Consider the following 22,560-nt stretch of genomic DNA (forward strand, 5'->3'; position numbering starts at 1 on the left):
TAGGGTACTATTGTACTGTTGTTTACACTTAAACCTTTACAATCACCTGTTAATGTATTATTATCATTGTTAATGTAGTTATGTATACACTGATAAACATAAACATTCATTAATTTAGCAGGCTTTAAGTGGAGAAGACAAGTGTCTGCTATCAGCTTATGATAATTAGTTTGTATATGATGACATTGCAATATTTTTGTGAGGTAAACACAATTCTTAAACAAGAATTAATTGAAGTATCACTCAATATAATAGTTGGAAACACCATGAAGGGAACTTATTATATGATATATAATATACTTTACTTATTATATAACATATAATGTCCATAGAAAATACTGCTCTTTCATATTATCGTTATTCCTGTGCAAATCACATATTTATATGATGTACTTACATCATTACAAGTATAATTTTACACTTTGTTTATTTCCATTTCAATGGCAGTTTTAAATTGACATTAAAGTAATCTGAATCTGAATGTATATATAATACCGTGGATGTACCATGATATATTTATAGTACAATTTATTTTTGGTTTTATGTATTGAAAAAGAACCAAAACACAACTTTCTACGTCAGTAGTCTTATTTTGAAAGTCTCGGCCGGATGTGCTGCGCCGCTCTGACTGCAGCTGTCTGACGCTGGTGTGTGTGTGAGTGTGTGAGTGAGTGTGTCAGTCAGTCGATCCATGGTGCCGCTGCTGAGCGGAAAAACCACCGAAAAGATTTGTAAACTGGCACCGAGAAGACATTTTATACACAAAATAAACACAAAGCGTGTGGAGGAACAAACTAAGTTCAGGTGAGTTTTCACTGAAGCTTTAAATTCGTACGTTTTCCAACTTTTTGTTTTGTTTTAGCCCAAAGGGGCAGTGGCTAGTTTGCTATCAGTACAGCTAGGGAGCTAACGTTAAAGTTCACCCACTTCCCATTGGACGGAGGTAGGGGACACTGTAATGAAAATCAATGAAATACGGTTGTTAATAAGTTGTTTTACATTCGTATAAAGATATAACAAACCCGCAGTTAATCCTTTCTAACAGCTGACTGTAGCTGGAACACGGTGTTGAAATGGGAGGGTGTTCTACTGAAGATTAGCATCATCAGGTCGTCGTTGTTAAAACCTGTAATAAATGTTGGTTCTTTATGTTGTCGTGAGCAAAACTGCTTTAAAACAGAGCCATAAGGTTTCGTCTTATCCCAGTTATGTCTGTTTTTTTTGGTTGTTGTTTTTTGCCCCGGAGACACGGGTGTTTAATTGCCCGGAGTGGTAAAGGGTGGGGCAGGTTTCGCAAGTAAAGATAAGGCTGTGGTCCATCATCGCCCTGTCATCCTGTATATTTATATGTATGAAGCATAAAAACATAGTGTATGTTACTTTTATTCTAAGTGAAAACAACCCACTATAGTGCTTTTTCATAGCTGCCACTGTTCTTGTTATTCACGCAGTGCCCAAGTTCAGTCCTGACTTTACTCGCGCATTTAACCCGGGTAACACACACTCTAGTTTACATGGGTCATGATATGATTCTGTTCATATTCAGGGACAGTTTGTTATTATTCAATTAGAGTCAGCCAATTGTATGTATAATTGCTCAATTTCACATTGATATTTCATAAAGAAGACCATTGTGTTCACACATGGACAGTTAGACCCTGACGTGTAAACACAGTTTTTTTTAATGTTGTACACAATATTGTCAATAATATCGTCAATAATTAAGTGGCACTTTTATTGATGCCTTTGTGCGTAACATAATGCCTGTTACAGTCAAACCATTGTCTTATGAGTGCTGATTAATTAAGCCTATCATCTATTGTGATGCGTTCCATTTACATTGAAAGATGGAGTGACGTCACCCCCATCCGAGTTGATTGCGTTCCAGTTGAAAAGCTGCCGTTGATAGCATTCCCAGTCGATAACATGAACAAAAACCCTAAAGAAACATGTCCACGGACGAACATTTGAATAGGACTTGATGTGGGACATTGTTTTATTTATTCACAGGTTAATCTTCACACCCCTCACTCATTAGACACCTTTTCATTCTTATCTGTAAAGGTGTTGTCTCTCCGGCGAGATAGTGAATCACTGAAGGCTGCTAATCACGTGAGAACATGGGGGGAACAGAGAACCTGGACTCATGATTTTGTAATGAATCAGTGGAAGCGATCAGTCATGGGTCAGTGACACAGAGGTGGTTTTTACATCCATGAGATTGTAGGTGTACTCTGCTGTGTAGAGTAGTGAAAGTCATGTGAAAAAAGCAGCCGGTTCCCTTTTGTGGCCGTGGTGGTGGAGGCGTAAAAACGCCAAGTTAAAGTTAGAGTTGTATTCCAAATTAGGTTGAGGGATCTCTCTTTGTGTTTGGGTGCTGTCGCCTTGGTGAGTCCTGTTGGTATAAATAGGCATTAAAGAGATCTTCCAGTTTGAAGTGTGGTTCTACAGCTGAGTGCCTGGTGCACGCCTTTTGGTGCCTAGAAGGGTCATGGAACTTACAAACACTTGCTCTATGACAACCTTTTCCAGCTGGAAACTGGAGTTTGTGAACTGTCCACTCCCCTGCACCAAAACCTATGGAGAAAATTAACTTGTAACTTTCAATGTTTTTAACTTGCGGGGCGACGTTAGGTGCTGGTCTACATCTGCCTTCTTTGGTACCTTTGTGTCACCAAGGTAAAACAAAACCCACAAGTGAAAAGAAGCAGCAGTGGATTAACAGCTCTATGTGCCATGATCTGTGATTTTCTCTACAGACTATGGTGTGGGAGAGTAAGGAGTTTCCAGCCTAAAAAAGGTGTTTTAACTGCAAGAAAAAGCCACAAACATATTCTTAAAATATTGTCACTGACCGTGTCGGTGTGTCCAGATCCAATGCTGGTTCACATAAACTACAGCGTGCCTGCTTGGTAACAATCAGTGTCGATAAAATACCTAACAAAGATGATATTTAAATACCAGCCACTATCTCCCCAGGCAGGCCGTTGCCTTCAAAGACTCGATGAACTTTATGTCTTTATTTAGTCTGTAAAATGATCTGTAACGAGGTGTTCGAGGAGCTCAGGGAGTGGTTATCGGGACAATAAAAGTTACGTTAAATAAACAGGGGCAAGGACGTGCAGCGCTTTTAAAGGAGATCAATGAATGAAATTGTAAAACCAATTTCGGATGATAAGAGAGACGAAACGATCGATCAAAAATTAATCAGTTGATAAACTGATAATAAAGATATTCTGTTTTTTTGTAAATACTGTAACGACAACCACAGGAAGTTTTAAAATGCCTGCAGCTACAGTAAATGTCTGCTGTGTACAGAACACAAAGTTAAAGGTCAAAACATGGTTCAGAAATGACCGCCTGGCCTGTGTGTGTGGGACTTTTCCTGAAAGGTCTGCCGCTTCTAAACGCACCACATGAGTATTTGTCGGTGCAGCGAGGATCTCCCCCTTCCCCGTCACGTAATACTGAATTTCCCTCCATTATGTTCCTGGCCATGCTGCTGGCCTGTCCAGTGGAAAATGCCTGAAAGTGTGGACAAATGCCATTGTTTTGTTCCCCTTGACCGTGGTGCAAAGGGCTTTTGAGCAGGCGGACTGGTCAGTTATACAGTTGATGTTGGCGTTGGTGTTAATGGACCGATTGTGTCATTGTCATTGTGTTTGTGACCGTTGCATTCAGCTCGTCTGCACATACACGCCATATTTCGGTGAGATTTGCAGTCAAATGCAGCTGTTGAGCTGACTCTAAGAAGGAGGGCAGAGGTAAAACCAAGGTCATGGCCCTGCTGTGTCCATGGAAACTTGTGACCTTCAAGCTTATTTGCAAAGGAGGAAGTGAAGGGAACGATTGCATTTCTTTTTTTTTTCCCTCTCGTAGCCCAGTCAGGATTTAGCGACGCCGTGCTGTGAAATTGCAATATTGAAGGGATGGAATCAACTCAGCTGCACTTCCCTCCTGTGAGACATTGCAGGCATTTAATGCAACAAAAGAAGGAAATGGAAACATCACCCGCGGTTAGATAAGCAGTTTTTTATTCCGGCTGCACGGAACGCAGAACTAAAGCGCACGTTTTCAGCTTTGTTCTTATGTAATCGCCACTGTATTATGAAATTTCCACAAAGAGCAGGAGTTTTGTGTGTGTTCTATGTGTCATCATCATGGCTGGAGGCAGGGACCAAGACTGAGGTGGTGGTTTTATGTGTTTTGGCGGGCATCTGTTTCCATGTCCTTCCGTTTGTCTGTCAGTTGACAGATATCGTCACCATAGTAGCATCACAACAACGTACGATACAGCAGTCACACAGCTCAACAGGTGTGTAACCACAATAGAAATGAAGGCTTCAGCGTGCAGATGGCTGTGGTTTAACATGAATATGAGCAAATTTGTGCATAAATGGACAGTAGCAACTATTTTACAACAATATCTATAACACCAAATGGTTAACAGATCCTCAATGAATGGATTAGCTGTTGTTTGGTCCATTAAAATGTCATTAAATATCGAAAATGTCGATTGTTTTTACCCCAAACCTCGAAATGATGACACACAGCTATTTATAACTGATTGTTTTTAAGCAAAAATATCCACATAAGAAAATTTGATTGCGTTATCTTTAGTGTTTAATATTTAGGTTTTAAACTGTTCTGATCAATTTCTTCTTCTGAATCACTAAAACTATGACATGTATTCAAAATGTGTTATTTCACTTTGATAAAACACGTGGCTTCAGTTTCTCGCTTGCACTGACCATTAGGTGGAGAAGACTGGGAGGTCTCATTATTTAGCAGGAAGTAAAATATGGCGCTGCAGCCCAAAGGAGAATTATGCTTACAGCACTTATTTCCTGTTTTCACAGAGGCAGCAGCCAGCGTGACTTGTTGAATTTGATTGATTTCAGCCCGGTGATGTCCTTGCTGATAAGAGTTCTGATCAGTGACCCCTCCTGATTCACTCAACTCTAAACAATGTCATTGGCCCTGTGGGTGAGAGAAGTTGTTGATTTGTGAAGTCTGCATGTGTGCAGCCTGTGACAGGTCAGCTGGTTGCTCCTGGTGCTGTGTTTAGATTTTCTTTACCCTCCTACATAAACACACACGGCTTCAGGGCAGACATGCATGTGCCTGTCAGCTGTGCCTCAGCCTCATCCTTCACTCTGTGTTTCTGTGCGACAAACCCACAGAGCACTTTGAGACTTTGAGTGTTTACAAATGTCATAGATTTTTACATTTTTAAACAGTGTTAGGCGTACAGAATACAAATAAGCTCTGATGACACAGATGTCAGGGAAACGCAGATATTAACCTGGATAACCCGAGGAAATGTGGTGCGCTTTCTTTACGTGAAGGAAGTTCTTTTTTCCTGTTTCAGCGCTGTTATAGTGTTTGAAAAAGTAGTGATGCACAAGCAGTAGCATAAGTCGTAGCTACATCATATAGTTTTTTTTTATTATGTGTAATTAAAAACAAGCTTTCAGCTTCTTATTTAAGTCACAATACGATATTATCGTGATATTTAAGTCACAATATGATATTATCGAGATATTGAAGTCACGATACGATATCATTGCGATATTTAAGTCACAATAAGATATCATCACAATGTTTAACTCATGATACGATGCTATCGCAATATTTAAGTCATGATACTATCGCGTTATTTAAGTCACGATAAGATATTATCCTGATATTTAAGTCACGATACGATATCATCGCAATATTTAAGTCACAATACGATATCATTGCGTTATTTAAGTCACGATACGATATTATCAAGATAATTTAAGTCACAATATGATATTATCAAGATAAATTAAGTCTCTATTATAGAGATATTTAATTCACAATACAATATTATTGCGATGTTTAAGACACGGTACGATATTATAGAGATATTTAATTCACGATACGATATTATGACGATACGATATATCACGATGCGATATTGTCATGGTATTTAAGTCACAATATACGATATTGCAATATTTAAGTCACGATACGATGTCATCACAATATTTAAGTAGTATATTGCGATATATTCGCACAACAGCTCTAGTGAGAGTGAGCACTTTAGCACCATATGGTGGACTGAAACGTCAGTTCATTTCTTTTCATGCTAGTCCACAAAAAAGTTTAATGTTTATTTGTAACATCAGTCAAAAAAAAAGGAAAATATTTTTGTATTTTACTTTATCGATTTTTCTCCCCATCCCTGGTTTATTTGCTCCTTATAGCAAATAATCATTCAAATACCGTTGAGAACATTAACTGATATTAATGGACCAAAGAGTTAATCATTTTAGTGAGAAAATAACCAGTTGCATTGTTAACAGTTCATTCTCTGATTGTCCTCCTCCCTTCAGCTGTAAAGGTCACTTGGATCTTGTCTGTTGCGGTGACTCAGCTCCAGGGTTCATGTGCTTTTAATATCACACATGGTCACTTTTTCTTTTTCTTTTTTTGTTGTTGCTGTCTCACTCATTGCGTCTCCTCCTCCTTTTAGCCGGCAGCAGCAGCAGCAGCAGCAGCTGCAACTCAGCAGAGAGCTGATAGTTGTTAACCCTCCTTTCTACGTTGAAAACCTCAAAATCGAACCCATGTGTGTCAGTTTGTATTCAAAGTTTGCGCATTTTTTAGATGAAAAATGACAGCATGGGAACTTGCTCAACTTGCCATGGTTTGAGTTTAAGTACGGTGCCACTGAGGAATGCGTCCACTCGCTCGTATCTCGAGAGTCTTCGCAGCAGCCAAATTCCGGCATACTCTGTACATTCGCTTATCAGCTGTCAGTGGATATCATTGTTATGCTAGATTATGTAATCTCTAAGCCTATAATCTTGAGAACCCCGAGTTTGTACAACCTTGATGAAATAACGGCACTTCCTGCCAAGAACGACTTGTGTAATTGTTCGTCGCTTCGCGTTTAGACGAATCAAAACGACTATTTGTGGTTTTTTTCCGCCAGGCGTTGCAGCGTCTCCTCATTCCCATGTGTTCTCTGCTCGTCTGTCTCACGTCGCACATTGTGTTGTGAATTTTTCCAGCGTTCTCCCACTGAGCGACAGTCAAAGCGAGTGGACTTCGGACCTCGGGGCTTTAGTCAACAGCATTGTTTACAGTTCTGGGTCAAGCCACATTCAATTGTTCACCTCGGTTCCCCCTCCTCGTGTCCGACAGCGCCAAGGGTGTGCTGGTGTTTGTTCCTGTTTGCTCACCGTTATATTAGAGCTTTTGTGCTCAAGGAATGCCCTAAACATTGTTGTAGTGCAAGACATGCAAGGTAATTTTGTGTTTTCATGATTCTAAAACCATATTTAGGTCAAAGGACAAGGCGGTTATTTTCAAATGGAGCTCAGTGAGGTATCAGAAGGGAAATACAGATATAAACTTCAATAAAATCATGGAAGACTTTCCACTTTGTGACATTCAGGAAGGTGTATTTGCAGAAATTGACTATTCTACCCATAAGTACGTGTGTATTAGTGTATAATGACTTTAAAATAAAGAATAGTTTGGCTTTCGCAGCCTTAGATAAAGGGCTTGCTTTACGGAAGTTGCCATCGTTGGGTGTATGGCACTAAAAGGTCAGTGATATATCCGATATTTTAGACAGAGAAAATATGAAAAGGTATCCATAAAATCTTAAAATTTGAGTGTAATGAAGCGATGGGATGTCAGAGAAAAGACAAAAGTTAAATCCAATATCATCCAAACTACCTTAATATCACATAAGTACTTAATACTTACCAAGCACAGGCTGTGAAAATGGGCGTTTCTAAATCTAGTTAAAAGTCTGGTAGCTGATTACAGCCATAATCATGTCTTCATCGTCATTATCACCATATCTTTTTGAGTAATGTTGTGTAACAGTATCAGTAACAGGTTTTTTGCGGTCACATATAATGTGTGATAATAGTTCTCTGTCCAACTCGGCTCTTCCTCCTCTCGGGTCAAAGGAGGAACCTGTACAGTACGTTATGTGTCATCGATGGTGTGAGTAAAGTGCGTCGTGACATGTTTCTCTTCATCACCGTGACTGATGTCAGAGCCGTGCTGCCATATTAAGAAGTGGATATTTGTGGCTTGTTCCATGTGCTGCAGTAGTGATTGGTGAATGAAGACTATAGACAGCTGGGAGGAAGAGAGAAGTCTCACTCTGCATCACCCTGTATGCACACGTATCACGCTGCAGTTATCTCTTTGCCTATTAGAGAATCCAAACAACTCATTAATATTAATACTTGTTAAAGCTTGTTGGACCTTTGCTCTGCATATATTCACAGAGTTGTGCATTATAATGTTTGTCTGTGTGCGTTAGTGTGGATTTAAACTGATTTTTACATCAAGCTAATAGTGAAATCTGAACACATGTCCAGGGAGAGAGTTTCAACGATGTATTGATGGTGAATTACTCTTATAAAAATGAAAATAATTAGGGTTGCAATGAGGAAATGATTTTTTAAAAATAATTAGTGCATTTTTTGTGATTTCTATGCGTCTTAAATGTAGTATTTTCAGGTTTCTTTGCTCCATACAACAAAGAAATGGAATAAACCGAACTAATTTTGCTTTGTGGACAAAGCGAGACATTCGAGTGCATCATCGTTTCATTTTCTGACATTTTTTGGGACCAAATAACTATGAATATACATCGAAGAATCCAGAAAATTATAGATGAGAACTAATAGTTCTAATATGTTTCTTGGAAAAACAACAATGTGATGAATGCATTCTATTGTGTTTTCTCAGATGTCCTGTTTTTCATCCTGTATCTTGATTAAATATTATTTAGTTTACGGCATCCGTCGTGAGCTTCATATGATAATGTGGTTTCCTCTGGAAATGATAATGTCAGACAAGACAGCATCAGTTGATTGTAAACTACAGAATACAGTTAAAAGGGAGAGGATTGTTCGTTTGCCCTCCTCAGGCCTTGTGGTGACCACAGTACTGCCCTGTGTCTGAAATTCTGCCCTGGAGGGCTCAACCAACACACACAGATTCTTGTAACTATCCTTTTAAGTACTCTGCATTGATTTCCATTCGTTTGAACAGCCCAAAAAAGCCTTATGCCTAATTAGAGGGCAATTGAAATCGGGGCAGCTGATGGCGGATAATTGAGGCCAATTTTAACCGTTCAATGATAACAAGGTATACCAAAAAATGGCTTAATTTACCAGAGAGAAGGGAGAGGGACAGAGGGAAGAAGAGGCTCCAGTCTGATTTTTGAAAGGAAGAGAGGAATGAGAACGGCAGCAGAGAGGAAGAGGATGGAGGAGAGGAATGAGGGGGTGAATAAAGAGAGACTGTTTGAGGGGCTGTTGGGTTTGAAATGATGGATGTGAGGACAGAGGAGGGGGGAGGCAAGAGCAACAGAGGACGCTCTGTGGAGCCAGTGTGAAAGATACGGAAGCGAGCCACTGTGCCTTTTTCTATCTGGCAGTCGCACACACACACACACACACATACACACACACCTTCACAGTTATTGCTGTAGTTTATTAGAGCCACTACTGTGGCTGGAGGTTGGTAAAGTTCTGGAAAAGAATGAAAAAAACCACCTGCTGATTAGATTATCAAACCAGATGACACCCTTTCCCTCCGCCGCCTCCCGCTTTCTCTGCTCCAAACCACTTCTCACCATCCCTCACCCCCTTATCTGTGAGTGCGAGTTACCGCTGAGGTCTCACACTGTTGTTCTTTCTGATGCTGGACGACGGTGTCTGTCAGCTGCTGGTTTCATAAGCGCAAAAAAGAGACGAGATCGGCTGTGTGATTTTAAAGATGTTTCTCTTCCTCCTTCCTGGTGTATATTGTTGAATGCCAAACCACATAATGCCTCAGTTTTCACTTTTAGTTCAATTATTTTCTCTTCAGAACTTTTCTAAGCTGTAACTACCAATTATTTTGCATGACATCTGTGTGATTCTCTGGTGTTATTCACTTTTCCCAGGCCCTAAAAAACAGTGTAACTCAGGGCAGCAGCGATGTCGGGCTCCTACGATGACTCCATGATCGATGTCTCCAGTGATAGCTTCTGGGAGGTGAGATGCAATAACATCCTTGTCACTTCATTACACATTACACTACCGTTCAAAAGTTTGGGGTCTCTTAGAAATGTCCTTGTTTGTGAATGAAAGGCACTTTTTTTCAATGAATATAACAATAAATTAATCAGAAATACACTCTATACATTGTTTATGTGGTAAACGACTATTCTAGCTGCAAACGTCTGTTTTTTAATGGAATATGTACATAGGTGTATAGAGGCCCATTTCCAGTGTTCTAAGTGTTGCTAATCGCATAAGAAGGCTATTGGATGATTAAAAAACCTTGAAAACCCTTGTGCAATTATGTTAGCACAGCTGAAGTTATTATTTTTGGATAATAATCATTATTTTTAATCTTGTCAATGTCTTGACTATATTTTCTATTCATTTTGCGACTCTTTTGATGAAGAAAAGTGTGACTTATAATGGAAAACACAACAAAATTGTATCGGTCACCCCAAACTTTTGAACGGTAGTGTTTTTCTTTTCTGTCATTTCTTTTTTTTTTTTTTCCACCGACTGTATTTTCCTCACCTGTCTCTCTTGCCGGGTTTTTAGGTGGGTAATTACAAACGCACAGTGAAACGGGTCGACGACGGCAACCGCCTCTGCAATGATCTGATGAACTGCATTCACGAGCGGGCACGTATTGAAAAGTCCTACGCGCAGCAGCTCACAGAGTGGGGCAAGCGCTGGCGGCAACTCATAGAGAAAGGTACGTACTGTATGCTCTTGGATGACATATCATGCCATTGAAATGAATGGACGTGAATAACTAGGTGAATTACTCTTGCCGCAGGTCCTCAGTATGGCACGTTGGAGCGAGCTTGGTCCGCGTTGTGCACAGAGGCAGAGAAGGTGAGCGAGCTCCACATGGAAGTGAAAGCAGCGCTGATGGGCGAAGACTACGAGAAGCTAAAGAACTGGCAGAGAGACTCCTACCACAAGCAGATGATCGGTGGATATAAGGAGACGAAAGAGGCCGACGACGGCTTCCGTAAGGCGCAGAAACCCTGGGCCAAGAAACTCAAGGAGGTGAGGATTCCATGGCCCCTGATGAACTCACTGTAAACTTAAAATAGTAAAGGCTGCGTCTTTATTCGGAGGGTGAATCACAGCGCTGTGACTCAGCTGTCGCAGCACAATTCTTTTTATTAATCTCTCAGGGGAAATTGGCTGCGTTTCAGTTTCATCAAGAAAATTAAATGACACATAGAGACTTATGCAGATGGCTTATACACTACCGTTCAAAAGTTTGGGGTCAGCTTTACCATTTTGTTGTGTTTTCCATTAAAAGTCACACTTTTATTCATCAATAGAGTTGCAAAATGAATAGAAAATATAATCAAGACATTGACAAGATTAGAAATAATGATTTGTATTAAAATAATAATGGTTGCTGGAAATGGGCCTCTATACACCTATGTACATATTCCCTTAAACAACCAGACGTATGCAGATAGAATCGTCGTTTACCACATTAACATTATAGAGTGTATTTATGATTAATTTAATGTTATATTCATTCCCAAAATAGGGACATTTCTAAGTGAACCCAAACATTTGAACAGCCTTGTATATGACATGGGAGAGTTTTAGCTGTTTTCTTTTTAATATTATCATAATAGATGTTCAAAATGTCCAAAGAACTCACTTTAAATCTGTTTTTTTAACTTTTTATTGAAAATCTATCCGTTAATCTGTGATCTGTACTGTGTCCAGTTGTTGATCTGTTGCTAGGTGACAGTGGCAGTGATGGGGTAATCACTCATAGTTGTCATTAGGGTGTGGGTGTGTGGTGTTTTCCACCCTCAAGGGTGTTTCTTATTTTGAGCACCTAAGCATTCTTCAAACTGCTCACTACAGTTTGCGTCTTCAGTTTTACCGTTTCATTTCACCATTACAATTAAAATTCACTGACTCACCGTTGAGTCTTCTCCTCTCCATGACGACCTGCTCACTGAACTGTTGTCACCTCTCAGAGCCGATTACGAAATCAAGTCAATCAAGTGAGAAGTGGAGGCTCACTTTTGAAGCCAATGGAGTTGCCCCCTGGTGTCTATAAAATACATTCTTACTTCCGGTTTAGCTTCAGCTGGCAAACTAAAAGACTAAATCCACTTTTTTATATACAATCCATGCTCTGACATGCACACACAAGCACAATCTATGTTGCAACCTTCAGGCAACTTCCTCCCTCCTGTTTCCTGTGTGTGTGTGTGATGTCATCGTGGGGTTTGTTGTGACATCGCGGCCTTGTCATTGAGACACCGGGCCGGGACGGAGCAAAGCGTATGTGTCGCCATAGTGACGGTTAGATTAAGTGACAAGTGGCTGGAGATGCCGAGAGGTAATTGGGTTAATGAAGTGGTCTAGAAAATGAGGAGCAGTCGTTTTTGTGACGCAGGCAGAGTCGATAATACACAGACACATACAGCACAGAACATGCAGTACAGCACAGTACATTTGACCTTATCTGGTTTCTTTTGTGCTCACACAAATAGAGGAATACATACTGTAAGTGCTGGTTTAGCAAAATTAAAATGAAGGACAGGGTGTTCTTATTGTCTTCTTAAGTGTCCTTTTTATGTCCACATTGTTTATTCAGAGGGTACATGGGTCTACTTTGGCCTTGGTCCAAGTTAAACTTGGCACTGCCCACAAATAGAAATCTGGCTGGATGAGTTTGGTGGTTCCTCAATTCTTGATGTGTTTCAGTTGCAGTGTAAAAATTGCATCTCGCACAGGTGCAGAGGACGCATAGTAAAGTGGCATTCAAAGATGCCAATAATGAGTGGTCATTTGAGATATTTGTTTATTTTTAGAGCCAGTCTGGCCATTAACTTCTGGCCTTTGGCATCAACAAAGCATTTTTAGCCAGATCCCTGCAACATGCTGCATATTTTCCTCCTTTTTCCAGACCATGTCTGTGCTCTCAACTCTGATACCCAGTTTGAACTGGAGCAGGCTGGTCTTGTCTACATCTACATGCCTACATTTGCTGAGTTGCTGCCGTGTGAACATTTAGGATGTATTTCCATGGCTATTACCAGTTTACTGATATTTATAGTAATGATAATCCACAGGTGGAGACGATGAAGAAATCCTATCATTCTGCCTGTAAAGAGGAGAAGCTGGCGGCCAGCAGGGAAAACAACAGCAAACTAGAGAGCAACAACAATCCAGATGCCCAGAAGAAGCTTCAGGAGAAGGTGGAGAAGTGTCAGCAGGAGGCGCAGAAGGTAGAGTTTCCATTCCTGATGAATGTATTTACTGCATACAAAAATCTCCTTGTCTCAATCATGATCATCTCATCGTCCGCCCAGACTAAGGAACGCTACGAGAAATCCCTGGAAGAGCTGGACAAGCTGACTCCTCAGTACATGGAGAACATGGAGCAGGTGTTTGAGCAGTGGCAGGAGTTTGAAGACAAACGCATCCGCTTTGTCAGAGAGCTGCTGCTGGAGGTCAAACAGCACCTGGACCTCTCGTCCAATCACAGGTCTGAATTTAGTGCCAAAAAAATTAAAAAAAAGTGTCAAGGCTGTATTTACATATACACTGAAAGATAATGTATTTCCCGCAGGTTCCAGACAATCTACCACACGATGGAAGACACGATCTCTGCCACAGACGCTGAGGACGACTTGAAATGGTTCCGCTCTAATCACGGCCCCGGCATGCCAATGAACTGGCCCCAGTTTGAGGTACTGGTGCCAAGATTTGTACTTAAAAGAGTATAAAGGAGATGGAAGGGATTAGGTTTGGAAGGAGAAGGGTGGAGAGGGATCGGCTAAATGAGCTTAAACTAATAAACAAGCAAACAATCATAGTGCAGGGATAGATATAGTGATAGTTTTTGTGTATTATTTAGCGTAGAGTGCTGATGAATGAAGTCTTTATTTGACTGGAGTTGCCTGCTGGTGATCTCCGAGGCTCAAATGTGTGAGAAAGTAATGTGAGACACTGAAAAAAAGGTTTTGTTTTTTTAAGTTATAGCTGTAATGTAAGAGATCTGTTTGGCAGCAGAGGTGGAAGTAAATCTATCCTCAGCCGTCAGAGGAGCAGTCAGAGTGACGTTGTTATGTCATTTTCTCAACAGGAGGTGAAATGAAAAGAAAAGAAAGCAAAGGCATGCTATAATTTACAGTGCTGTTGAGTGTTCTTGCAGACATAACTGTTGCTCTGAGGTACCGTCTTCCACCTCCACCTCTATAGGATGTTTTTCTTTCTTAAATAGAGAGGATTAAATCTCCTCTGTGACAAAACACACACACAGACATGAGCTGGCAATCAGATTCAAGGTGCAGCTCAACGCGAGAACAATTGCATGCTTATAGTTGATCTTCTGCAAGATACTGGCTGTTGTTGTCATGTAGCTGTTGCCAGAAGTGATCTAGATTAAGATCACTGCTACATCCACACACTAACATTTACATATTGTTGATTACACTTCCAGGACTTAGATGTTGTTGTTTGCATTAACCCTGTTCTGCACACGCTTCCCTTTCCCTATGTCCTGACAGAATTTGGACTGGTCCCGTCCTCGCACCTTTAAGAGAAGGTCCATTTTAGTGAGTCCTGCATGCTGTTCTGCCACAGCAGCCGTTAGCTCTAACACTCTCACACCTTTCCCCGCTTCTATTTGTCTGTGTTTGAGGTGGTTTGTGTTTGTATCTAATGTTGAAGTTTAAAAGAAGGCAAAGGACTCATTCAGAGCTGGTATAAACATCGGTCCTCAGTGATCTCATCCTATTTAGATGGTGCTAAGTACAACTTTTCTGGAGTATAACTACTTAAGATCAGATCTGGTCTCCCATGATTTGTTTGTGATAAAGAAAATACCCTTTTAACAAGTCTGACGTAGCGTAAGAGACCATAAACTCTTTAACGGGCCGTCTCTGTTTAATCTCTGACAGAAAGTCCATAAACACAAACAAGAAACACCAGTCAGACACGTGTGGAGCCTCTAAACAAATAGAATAATACAAATAAGTTTACATATGACAATAAAAATGCCAGCTAAAACAACGAGTAGTAATGATTGTGATTGTTTGTGTTGGTTTGTATCTGCAAAAATGTGGATAAAAGCTCTATTTGTGCTGCTGTAACATGAAATAATGCCACGATAATGCCTGGGCAGTGGTGTGGGCACAAAGATAATGCGGGTCAAAGGTCGTCGCCTGTAGAGGTGGTGTCTAACGAGCGCTCAAGATCGATCGATCGAATGATAGGGCAGGAATGTGGACAGCATGTGTCCTCAAACCACCTCTGAATGCAGTGTTGGGACTTTGAGGAGTGTTCACACCTAAACTAAACATGATGAGATCACTCAGGACGGTTGTTAATACCAGGTGTGAACTGGGTCAAACATGGAGGTGAACGTGGACACAGAGGGTCACTGTTAACTACAGTATATGGGATGATGTCAGGAAAAACCAACGATGGATTCTGCTCCATTCTCCATGGTTTTCGTCTGGTGGAGGGGAAAAATCCCTTGGTGCTGTTTTTCCTTCAACAGGTGGTGGAAACTGTACATGGTCGTATTTCTAATTTTTCAGAGGACACGTGTTTATGTAAACGTTTCTCTGATTGTTGGAGTGCATTGAAGTGTGTGTGTGTATGATGTGTTGCTGTGCACATACCAGATATTCTCCCACCACTACAGGGTTTTGGACGTTGAACCAAACTCTGTTGGCACTCAGTCATAAGTGGAACATCTGACAGCAGTGTGTGTGTGTTTTACAGGACTGGTCCATAGACCTGAACCGAACGCTCAGCAGACGAGAAAAGAAGAAGCCTTCAGAGGGCGTCACACTGACCGGCATCAGTCAGACTGGATCGGACCAGCCTGTTCAGCCTGTGAAGACCAGCAGCAGGTAGACGATCACTGACTTAAAATACACACACACTCCTCCCATAGCCTCCTCCCTTTTCAAAGGAATCCTTGTAAATAATGGCGTGGCAAGGGAAGCTCCGGGAGTGACGTCTACTTGTGCCGCCGTTTCCACGGCAACGGTAAACATTTAGTTGCAGTTTGCTGGGAAAGAAGTCATCCCAGAGAGACGAGGGAGTCATGCTGGTCTGAACTCGGGCCAAGAGTGATGTGGTGAACGTTACTCATTCTCACCGAGAAGTTGTACTAGTTTTTATTATTATTATTGGATGCTGGAAACATTCACAGGAAACTGGAATAGTGTTGTTTTGAGTCAGAAAAACCAGTAGTAAAAATAACCAGGGGAACATAAGCGTTATTTTATTGCTGAATATGAGCAACAGAAGCTTTTCATCGAGATAAATGATCTTTAATTGTAACCTGGTGGCGTCCACATGTTGTTTTCACATCGTTATGTAACGTTTCTTCAACTGAAGATAAGATAAGACATTATTTGTTTGGTGTGTTTGCTGCAGTGGCAACAACGACGAGGACATAACAGTGGTTTATAGAAACGACAACAAACAGCCGATTAGTGTTAGAAGATCATTATAGTATCATGGATTTGACTTCCCTGCTGTGTGTTTGAGCGGTTAGTGAAACGCCTCACATTCCTCTGCAGCTCAGTAATACGTTTTTTTTTCTTTCTAATTAAATTATGAAAACACCTGCTGTCTGCCGTTATCCACACACGAAACCACAAGAGCGCGTAGAGGAGTTGACGGAGGGAATGCGAGGCACGGAAAGCATTTGACCTCTGAACTCCTCCATCGGGATTGATGTTGTTTTCCCGTCGCTTCGTACACATTAGAGCATAGACAGCATGTGCACTGTGATGTTCTGGTTTTATTATTTGATTGAGACGCCGCTCTCATGCTCTTTCTAACTCGATATGAAGTGTGGAGCTTCGATTAACAGCATTACCGTGGCTGCAGCAGTGCTTTGGATACGTCGAGTTTGTTTTGTTGACAAAAAAACCCATCCACAGTTACATTCTATGTCTAACTTGAACGATAAGTCTGATAAATTTGGCTGTTCATGGTCCAGTAAAGTCTGTAAATAGAGAGGAACAATAGAGACCCTGTAGTTTTGCTCCCTGATGAGAGTAGAGAGATAATTTAATTTTTAGACGTGGAAAAGTCAAAACAATTCTCATGTGACTCTTTCTTTCACAGAGCAGACATGGATTCAATATTTCAATCATATAAAACCTTTGTTTTTGTGAGTTTTGTGATGTGAGGACTGTAAAAATGTCTTTGCTACGTGAAAAAGCAGATGTTTCCTTCACTAATGACTACACTCCGCCACTTATTATTACATAGAGAAGTACAGTAATTACTGGTTCGGTTGTTGCTACTGTTCCTTGAGCCTCACTTCTTTGTTACCGGTGTTTTGTTAAGCTCCCCCCCCCCCCCCCCCCCTCCCGTCATGGCACTAGGGATGCTCAGTATCTGTATCAGTGTAATACTGGCCAAAATCACAGGATTGGATATTTGAAACGATCTTTAAACGTGTCTTTTTCTTTAAATCTAATCTAATCTAATCTTTAAAAGTGGTAATAAGCCATTCTTATAAGGCACATGTTAATTTTACAGTAAGAGCAGCATGAGATATAACGTGGGTTGTAGTTCCCTGAAGTTCTTTAAGATGTCCCATTAGTTGGTTTAAAGCTCAGCGGTCGGACTCCTCCTCTTTAATGTTCTATATTTAACTCCTGTAAAATGTCCCTAAATATAGCTGCTCGTTCTGTTGTGGCACTACATTTTTCAGAGGCTGTTTTTTATACTGCGTAGTTCACCGCAGGGGAGATTTAATGTGTAATTCACAGTAAAACACATGCAAAATGTATACGTGTGTGTGTGTTTTTAAACAAAACGACTACAGCAGAACCTGGTTTACACCCTGGCATGCAAAGTACTTAACTAGCATTGTATGCTAGTTTTTGTAGCTACAGCCAAGTCAGAATAATGTAGCCTGTTTGGCATCGTCTTTTCCATGTGTGTGTGTGTGTGTGTGTGTGTGTGTTCATGTCAACAAACCCATCTCTCACTGTGTCCCATGTCGTCAGTCTCACTGTGCTGAATAAAACGGCACCTGTGGGCTCGAACCCCTTCGACGAAGAGGAAGACGAGGACGAGGAAGAGGAGACGGACGTGGAGCAGCAGCAGCAGCAGCCGACCACAGACAACCACATCAGTGTGAATAAAGATGAAATAAAAACGTTGGTGAACAGGAGAAAACTCTCACCGCTCCACCTCCCGCAGCATTCCCACGTTTTCCTCTTTCACTCCGTGGTTTTTTCCCCCCTCCCGTCCTTTCCTTGTCGTCTCAGTGACTATGTTCCCTTCTTCTTTTTTCGGTCTCTCTCCCTCCCTCCTTCAGGTGGCAGGTGGTTGTGTTGTTCTGCATGGTCACTGGAATGGAGACGCACACACTGTCCTTCACCTCTAGCGGTGCCATGTCTCGCAGAACGTTCCATTTGATGCGACTGAGGGAGCATGTTTTCTATCTTACAGTCAGATCTGAATATTGACACACTCTTCTTACACTATATATCACACCATAAACACCATTGAATTGTGGCTTTCTTTCATATTATGTCTGCTGTAAATCATGAAAAGTAACAGAAATTATAATATAAAGACAGACCTTATTTGAAGTCAAATTCACTAAGTAAACCACTGTCAACAGTGGATTGGCAGCTGTAAACAGGTCTGACTGTAAATCATCTGTGTGTCCACTGTCAAAGCAGAGCTCTGTCTGGTGTTCAGGGGGCTCCCCCTGCTGGTCGTTCAGGCTAAACTCCAATCATGCATTCACAAACCTGATTTGCTTGTTCCTGTATATATTTTTATGTGCATTTTTGACGTGTTGTTTTGTTGCATAGCATCGTGATCACTTTGACTTTCAGCTCTTGATCTCCTAGCATCAAGTTCTGAATCATGTTGCCTGCCTTGTAGCCCTGATGTCATGCAAACGCATGTTCTCCTCTTACTTAGAGCTGATAGTACCATGTTTTCAGGATGAATCTGTGGATTTGGGGAAGCTTTTAGGCCTTTGTTGTGTGTGTTATGACTCTTACTTTGGTGTCTTGCTTCTCTAACACTGGACTTTAGTTCCCGCTTACCCTCGCCGGCATGCCGGATTGTCCTGTCCCACAAATATTGAGAAGAAACCGTTCCCTAAAGTGTCTGTTTTGTCTTTGTTTTTGCAGCGTGAGCAGCACGGAGAAGACTCCAGACTGGTCAGACGAAGACACGACCGTTAACCCGTTCTCTGCCAACGGCGACGGAAATCCGTTTGAGGACGAGCCGGCTTCTCCGGTCTTATCTGTGCCGGTCAAAGCCCTGTACGACTACGAAGGACAGGAGCAGGACGAGCTGACCTTCCAAGCAGGTAGGAAAATAAAGCTTTATTTTTCAAAATCGCACCGTTAAAAAGAACAATAAACTTTCTTACAGTATCTTCTAAATATTAAAAAAGAGTCACTTTAACCGATCGACCCCTTTATCATCGAGCAAATAATCGAATAGTCAAATACTCCCGGGGTGAAATTAGGGAAATTCAGCTGCAATATGCAACATCAATAGATTTTGCTAAATTTTACACCCTGGTTCTCAAATTGTGGTGTGTTCCACCAGTGGTACGCAAGCTTCCTCTGGTACATGGAGGATAATCAGAAATACTGTTCTGCTGTATATACCATGGTACACCAGTGTCTGAACGTATATCCTGTTAATATACAAGTATTCAAAATGTATCTGTTTCTTTTCCAGGGGATGAATTTACCAAAATTGGTGAGGAGGACGATCAGGGTTGGTGCAAAGGCAGACTCAAGGATGGAAAAACGGGCCTGTATCCTGCTAACTATGTGGAACCCATCCAGTAATTCAGTGTCTCACACACATGACGACAAATATGAAGAAAGAAGAAAGTGGCAGTGGCAGTGCAGCTGGAAAAAAGAAGAAGAAGAAGAGAAGGTTCATCCTTATGTTGAACTCTTTTAAAGACTGGACTGGAGCAGGTGAAGGACAGAGAGGAGGAGGATGTGGATCATAAAAGGAACTCTTGAGATATTTGTTGCTTTGACCCATGTAGAGAAAAAAGTTCAAAGTTTCCAGGTGATTCCAGGCAAAGAACATAACAGATAATGGCTGTCAGTGTAAAATATGTTACTTAAAAATCACATTTATGCTGTTACAAAAACAAAAAACAACCCAATAAATATTCACACTAGATCTATATATATATATATATATTAGATGAGAATGAAATTTACATGTGAATTTCTATACTGTTGTAATGAAACACTGGGATGGCCCTGGCCCTGCAGCCTAAATATATATAACTACTATGGATTCACTAAGGGAGATGACCCTTTTTATAGTATGATTTAAGCATTTAATACACTTTTCTTTTTTTACTCAAACTGCCCCTAAAAATACAGATTTGATTGTTTTTGTGTCTTTCAGCTCTTTAAGGTCCAGTGTGTAAGAGTTAGTGACATCTAATGGAGGGACTGCAATTGTTAACAAGAGGATTGTTGGCTGTACACGGGGAACCTCTGGGATTTTTTTCTCTTCTTTGGGATCGGTTGTTCAATTTTTACAAATGGAATCCAACCCAAACTGCAGGCTGAGCCTTGGGGGTGAACAAGAGATGAATTTTAATTTGAATATTTTAATTTAATCCTGATCATCCCTACATATTGTGGGAAATTAGAATCAAATAGTAGCGAAAATACGCTGAACAAGTCGAGCATTCTGACTTGTGAAATTGGCTTTAAAGAATGTAGGAAAACCAGATTGCTGTAGTTGGAAATGTTGTCTCTGCATTCCCAACTCACCCCTGGCTTTCCGAGTGCATCATGGGGGAACTACGGTGGCCTTCTCACACCCGAAAAGATCACAGCTTGTGCTTTTAAATACAGAAAAGCACGCTCGGACTAGTTTGTCCATTCTGCCTGCTGTAGAAATGGCACAAGATGGCTACAAATGCAATAAATACGAGGCTACAAAAACCGAACAAATGTTTATTTTAAAGCGATTACACATATGCAAGCTAACTTGTGAGTATAGTTTATAAAATGTCTGCAAATGAAACACACTATATGTTGCACACTGGACCTTTAAAGTGTTGTTATTGTTATCTTACACGGATTAAAAAGAGCCTTTTTCCTCACACAGTCCTCACTAAGCTCACAGTGGGTGGGTTTTTCCTCATGTCACTGAAATTGAATGTATATTCACTGATTGTATTTTTTGTTTTATTTTTCTCCTCACCTGCTGATCGTTCACTGTTGCTGATGCAGGATTTCACTGGCACCTCTAACTAACTGTCCTCAAGCCTTTAACACAAATATATATATATATATATATATATCCTCTCTGTTACAGACCGTAATAATGCATTGTTTGTATTTCAACACTGAAAGATTTTCATGCGTTTTGTCTCTCACTTGAATCTCCCGTGTTTTAGTTCTCTCACAAGTGTAAATGTTAATGGGAGAAACTCTTTTTTTGGAGGATATTATATTTACAAGTGACAGCAATAAAAGTGCCAGCAGCCACGTTATGGTGTTGCATCAAATGCCTGTAAATAGCCTGGATTATTATAAGAACAAAGGTGTAGCGTCAAGATCAGATGATGCGTAGTCAGGGAGGGAGGGTTTGATGATTTGTTAATTTATGATGCCACAAAGTGCTTTTGTTCTTCCTCGTGTTAGAATGCTGTGACTGAGAATCACTTTGTTGTTGTTAATTGAATTCTAATTGAATCTTATTTTGTTATATTTGTAAATATGTTTCCCCCCGTCATAGAGGGCCACATTCATTGAGTCAATCAACAAATGCTATGTGAATAATTGTTGATTTTTTTTTCCTTGACATGAACAGTATGTACCTGATTTTTTAAAAACCTTAATACATGTTTTGATCGAGTATTTTGCATTTTATTTTTGTTGAGATGAACTGCTGGCCTCTTTTCTTTCCTCCCCGCCCCACAACCTACTTGTACCAGCTTCAGATTAAAATAGAAAAAAAAATGCCTTCAACTGCAGCACACGAGGAAAGATGATTCTTGTTTCTTTGTCTTTTAATAAAAATGAGAGAGAGAGAAGACATTTTTGCGATATTTTCAGGGCACGCTGTCGTCATAACGCAGCGACAGCTGGACTTGCACAGTGAGGTTTGTAAATGTTGTCCCGCAACATAATAAATGAAATTATTTGGAAATAAATACATGTTTTTGTCTTGATATTAAATCCTCATTTGTACTTCTTATTTGTTTTTAAAGGATGTCTGCTGGCTCTCTGTGTTTTAAGAACTGATTTATAGATTTGACACATGAACACATGAAGCAGACATGTTGACCCCTTCTTCTTCCAATAATAATCTCTGGGATTATGTATACATTTAAACGTCCTCACCCACAGTTCCTCTCATCCGTCTTTGTTGTTTTTGCGTCCATTTATTTGACATTTAATGACAAATACCAGTATAATTAAAATACATTAAATATTAAAGTGTATATATTTAAATAATTGCACATCATAATTTAACTTCTCCTGTCACCTGG

At 40.5% G+C, this 22,560-nt stretch overlaps 1 protein-coding gene across 3 annotated transcripts; it reads left to right on the forward strand.

The window, feature by feature from the left end:
- Nucleotides 1-675: 675 nt before the first annotated feature.
- pacsin2 (protein kinase C and casein kinase substrate in neurons 2) lies at nucleotides 676-22,184 on the forward strand. 3 transcript variants are annotated; one of them, XM_083906876.1, is made up of 12 exons: nucleotides 676-804; nucleotides 9,953-10,043; nucleotides 10,608-10,764; nucleotides 10,849-11,084; nucleotides 13,136-13,291; nucleotides 13,376-13,551; nucleotides 13,636-13,756; nucleotides 14,576-14,623; nucleotides 15,798-15,928; nucleotides 18,053-18,205; nucleotides 19,199-19,380; nucleotides 19,761-22,184. In XM_083906876.1, exons 2-12 carry the CDS (start codon nucleotides 9,987-9,989, stop codon nucleotides 19,871-19,873), a joined length of 1,530 nt encoding a protein of 509 aa, XP_083763002.1. In that variant the 5' UTR covers nucleotides 676-804; nucleotides 9,953-9,986; the 3' UTR covers nucleotides 19,874-22,184. The 3 variants fall into 3 exon arrangements, with proteins under 3 accessions (XP_083763002.1, XP_083763004.1, XP_083763003.1); XM_083906878.1 differs by lacking the exon at nucleotides 18,053-18,205; XM_083906877.1 differs by lacking the exon at nucleotides 14,576-14,623.
- The last annotated feature ends 376 nt before the right edge of the window (nucleotides 22,185-22,560 follow it).

The sequence above is a fragment of the Microchirus variegatus genome, assembly GCF_963457635.1.
Source record: "Microchirus variegatus genome assembly, chromosome: 20".
In the NCBI taxonomy this organism is placed as follows: domain Eukaryota; kingdom Metazoa; phylum Chordata; class Actinopteri; order Pleuronectiformes; family Soleidae; genus Microchirus; species Microchirus variegatus.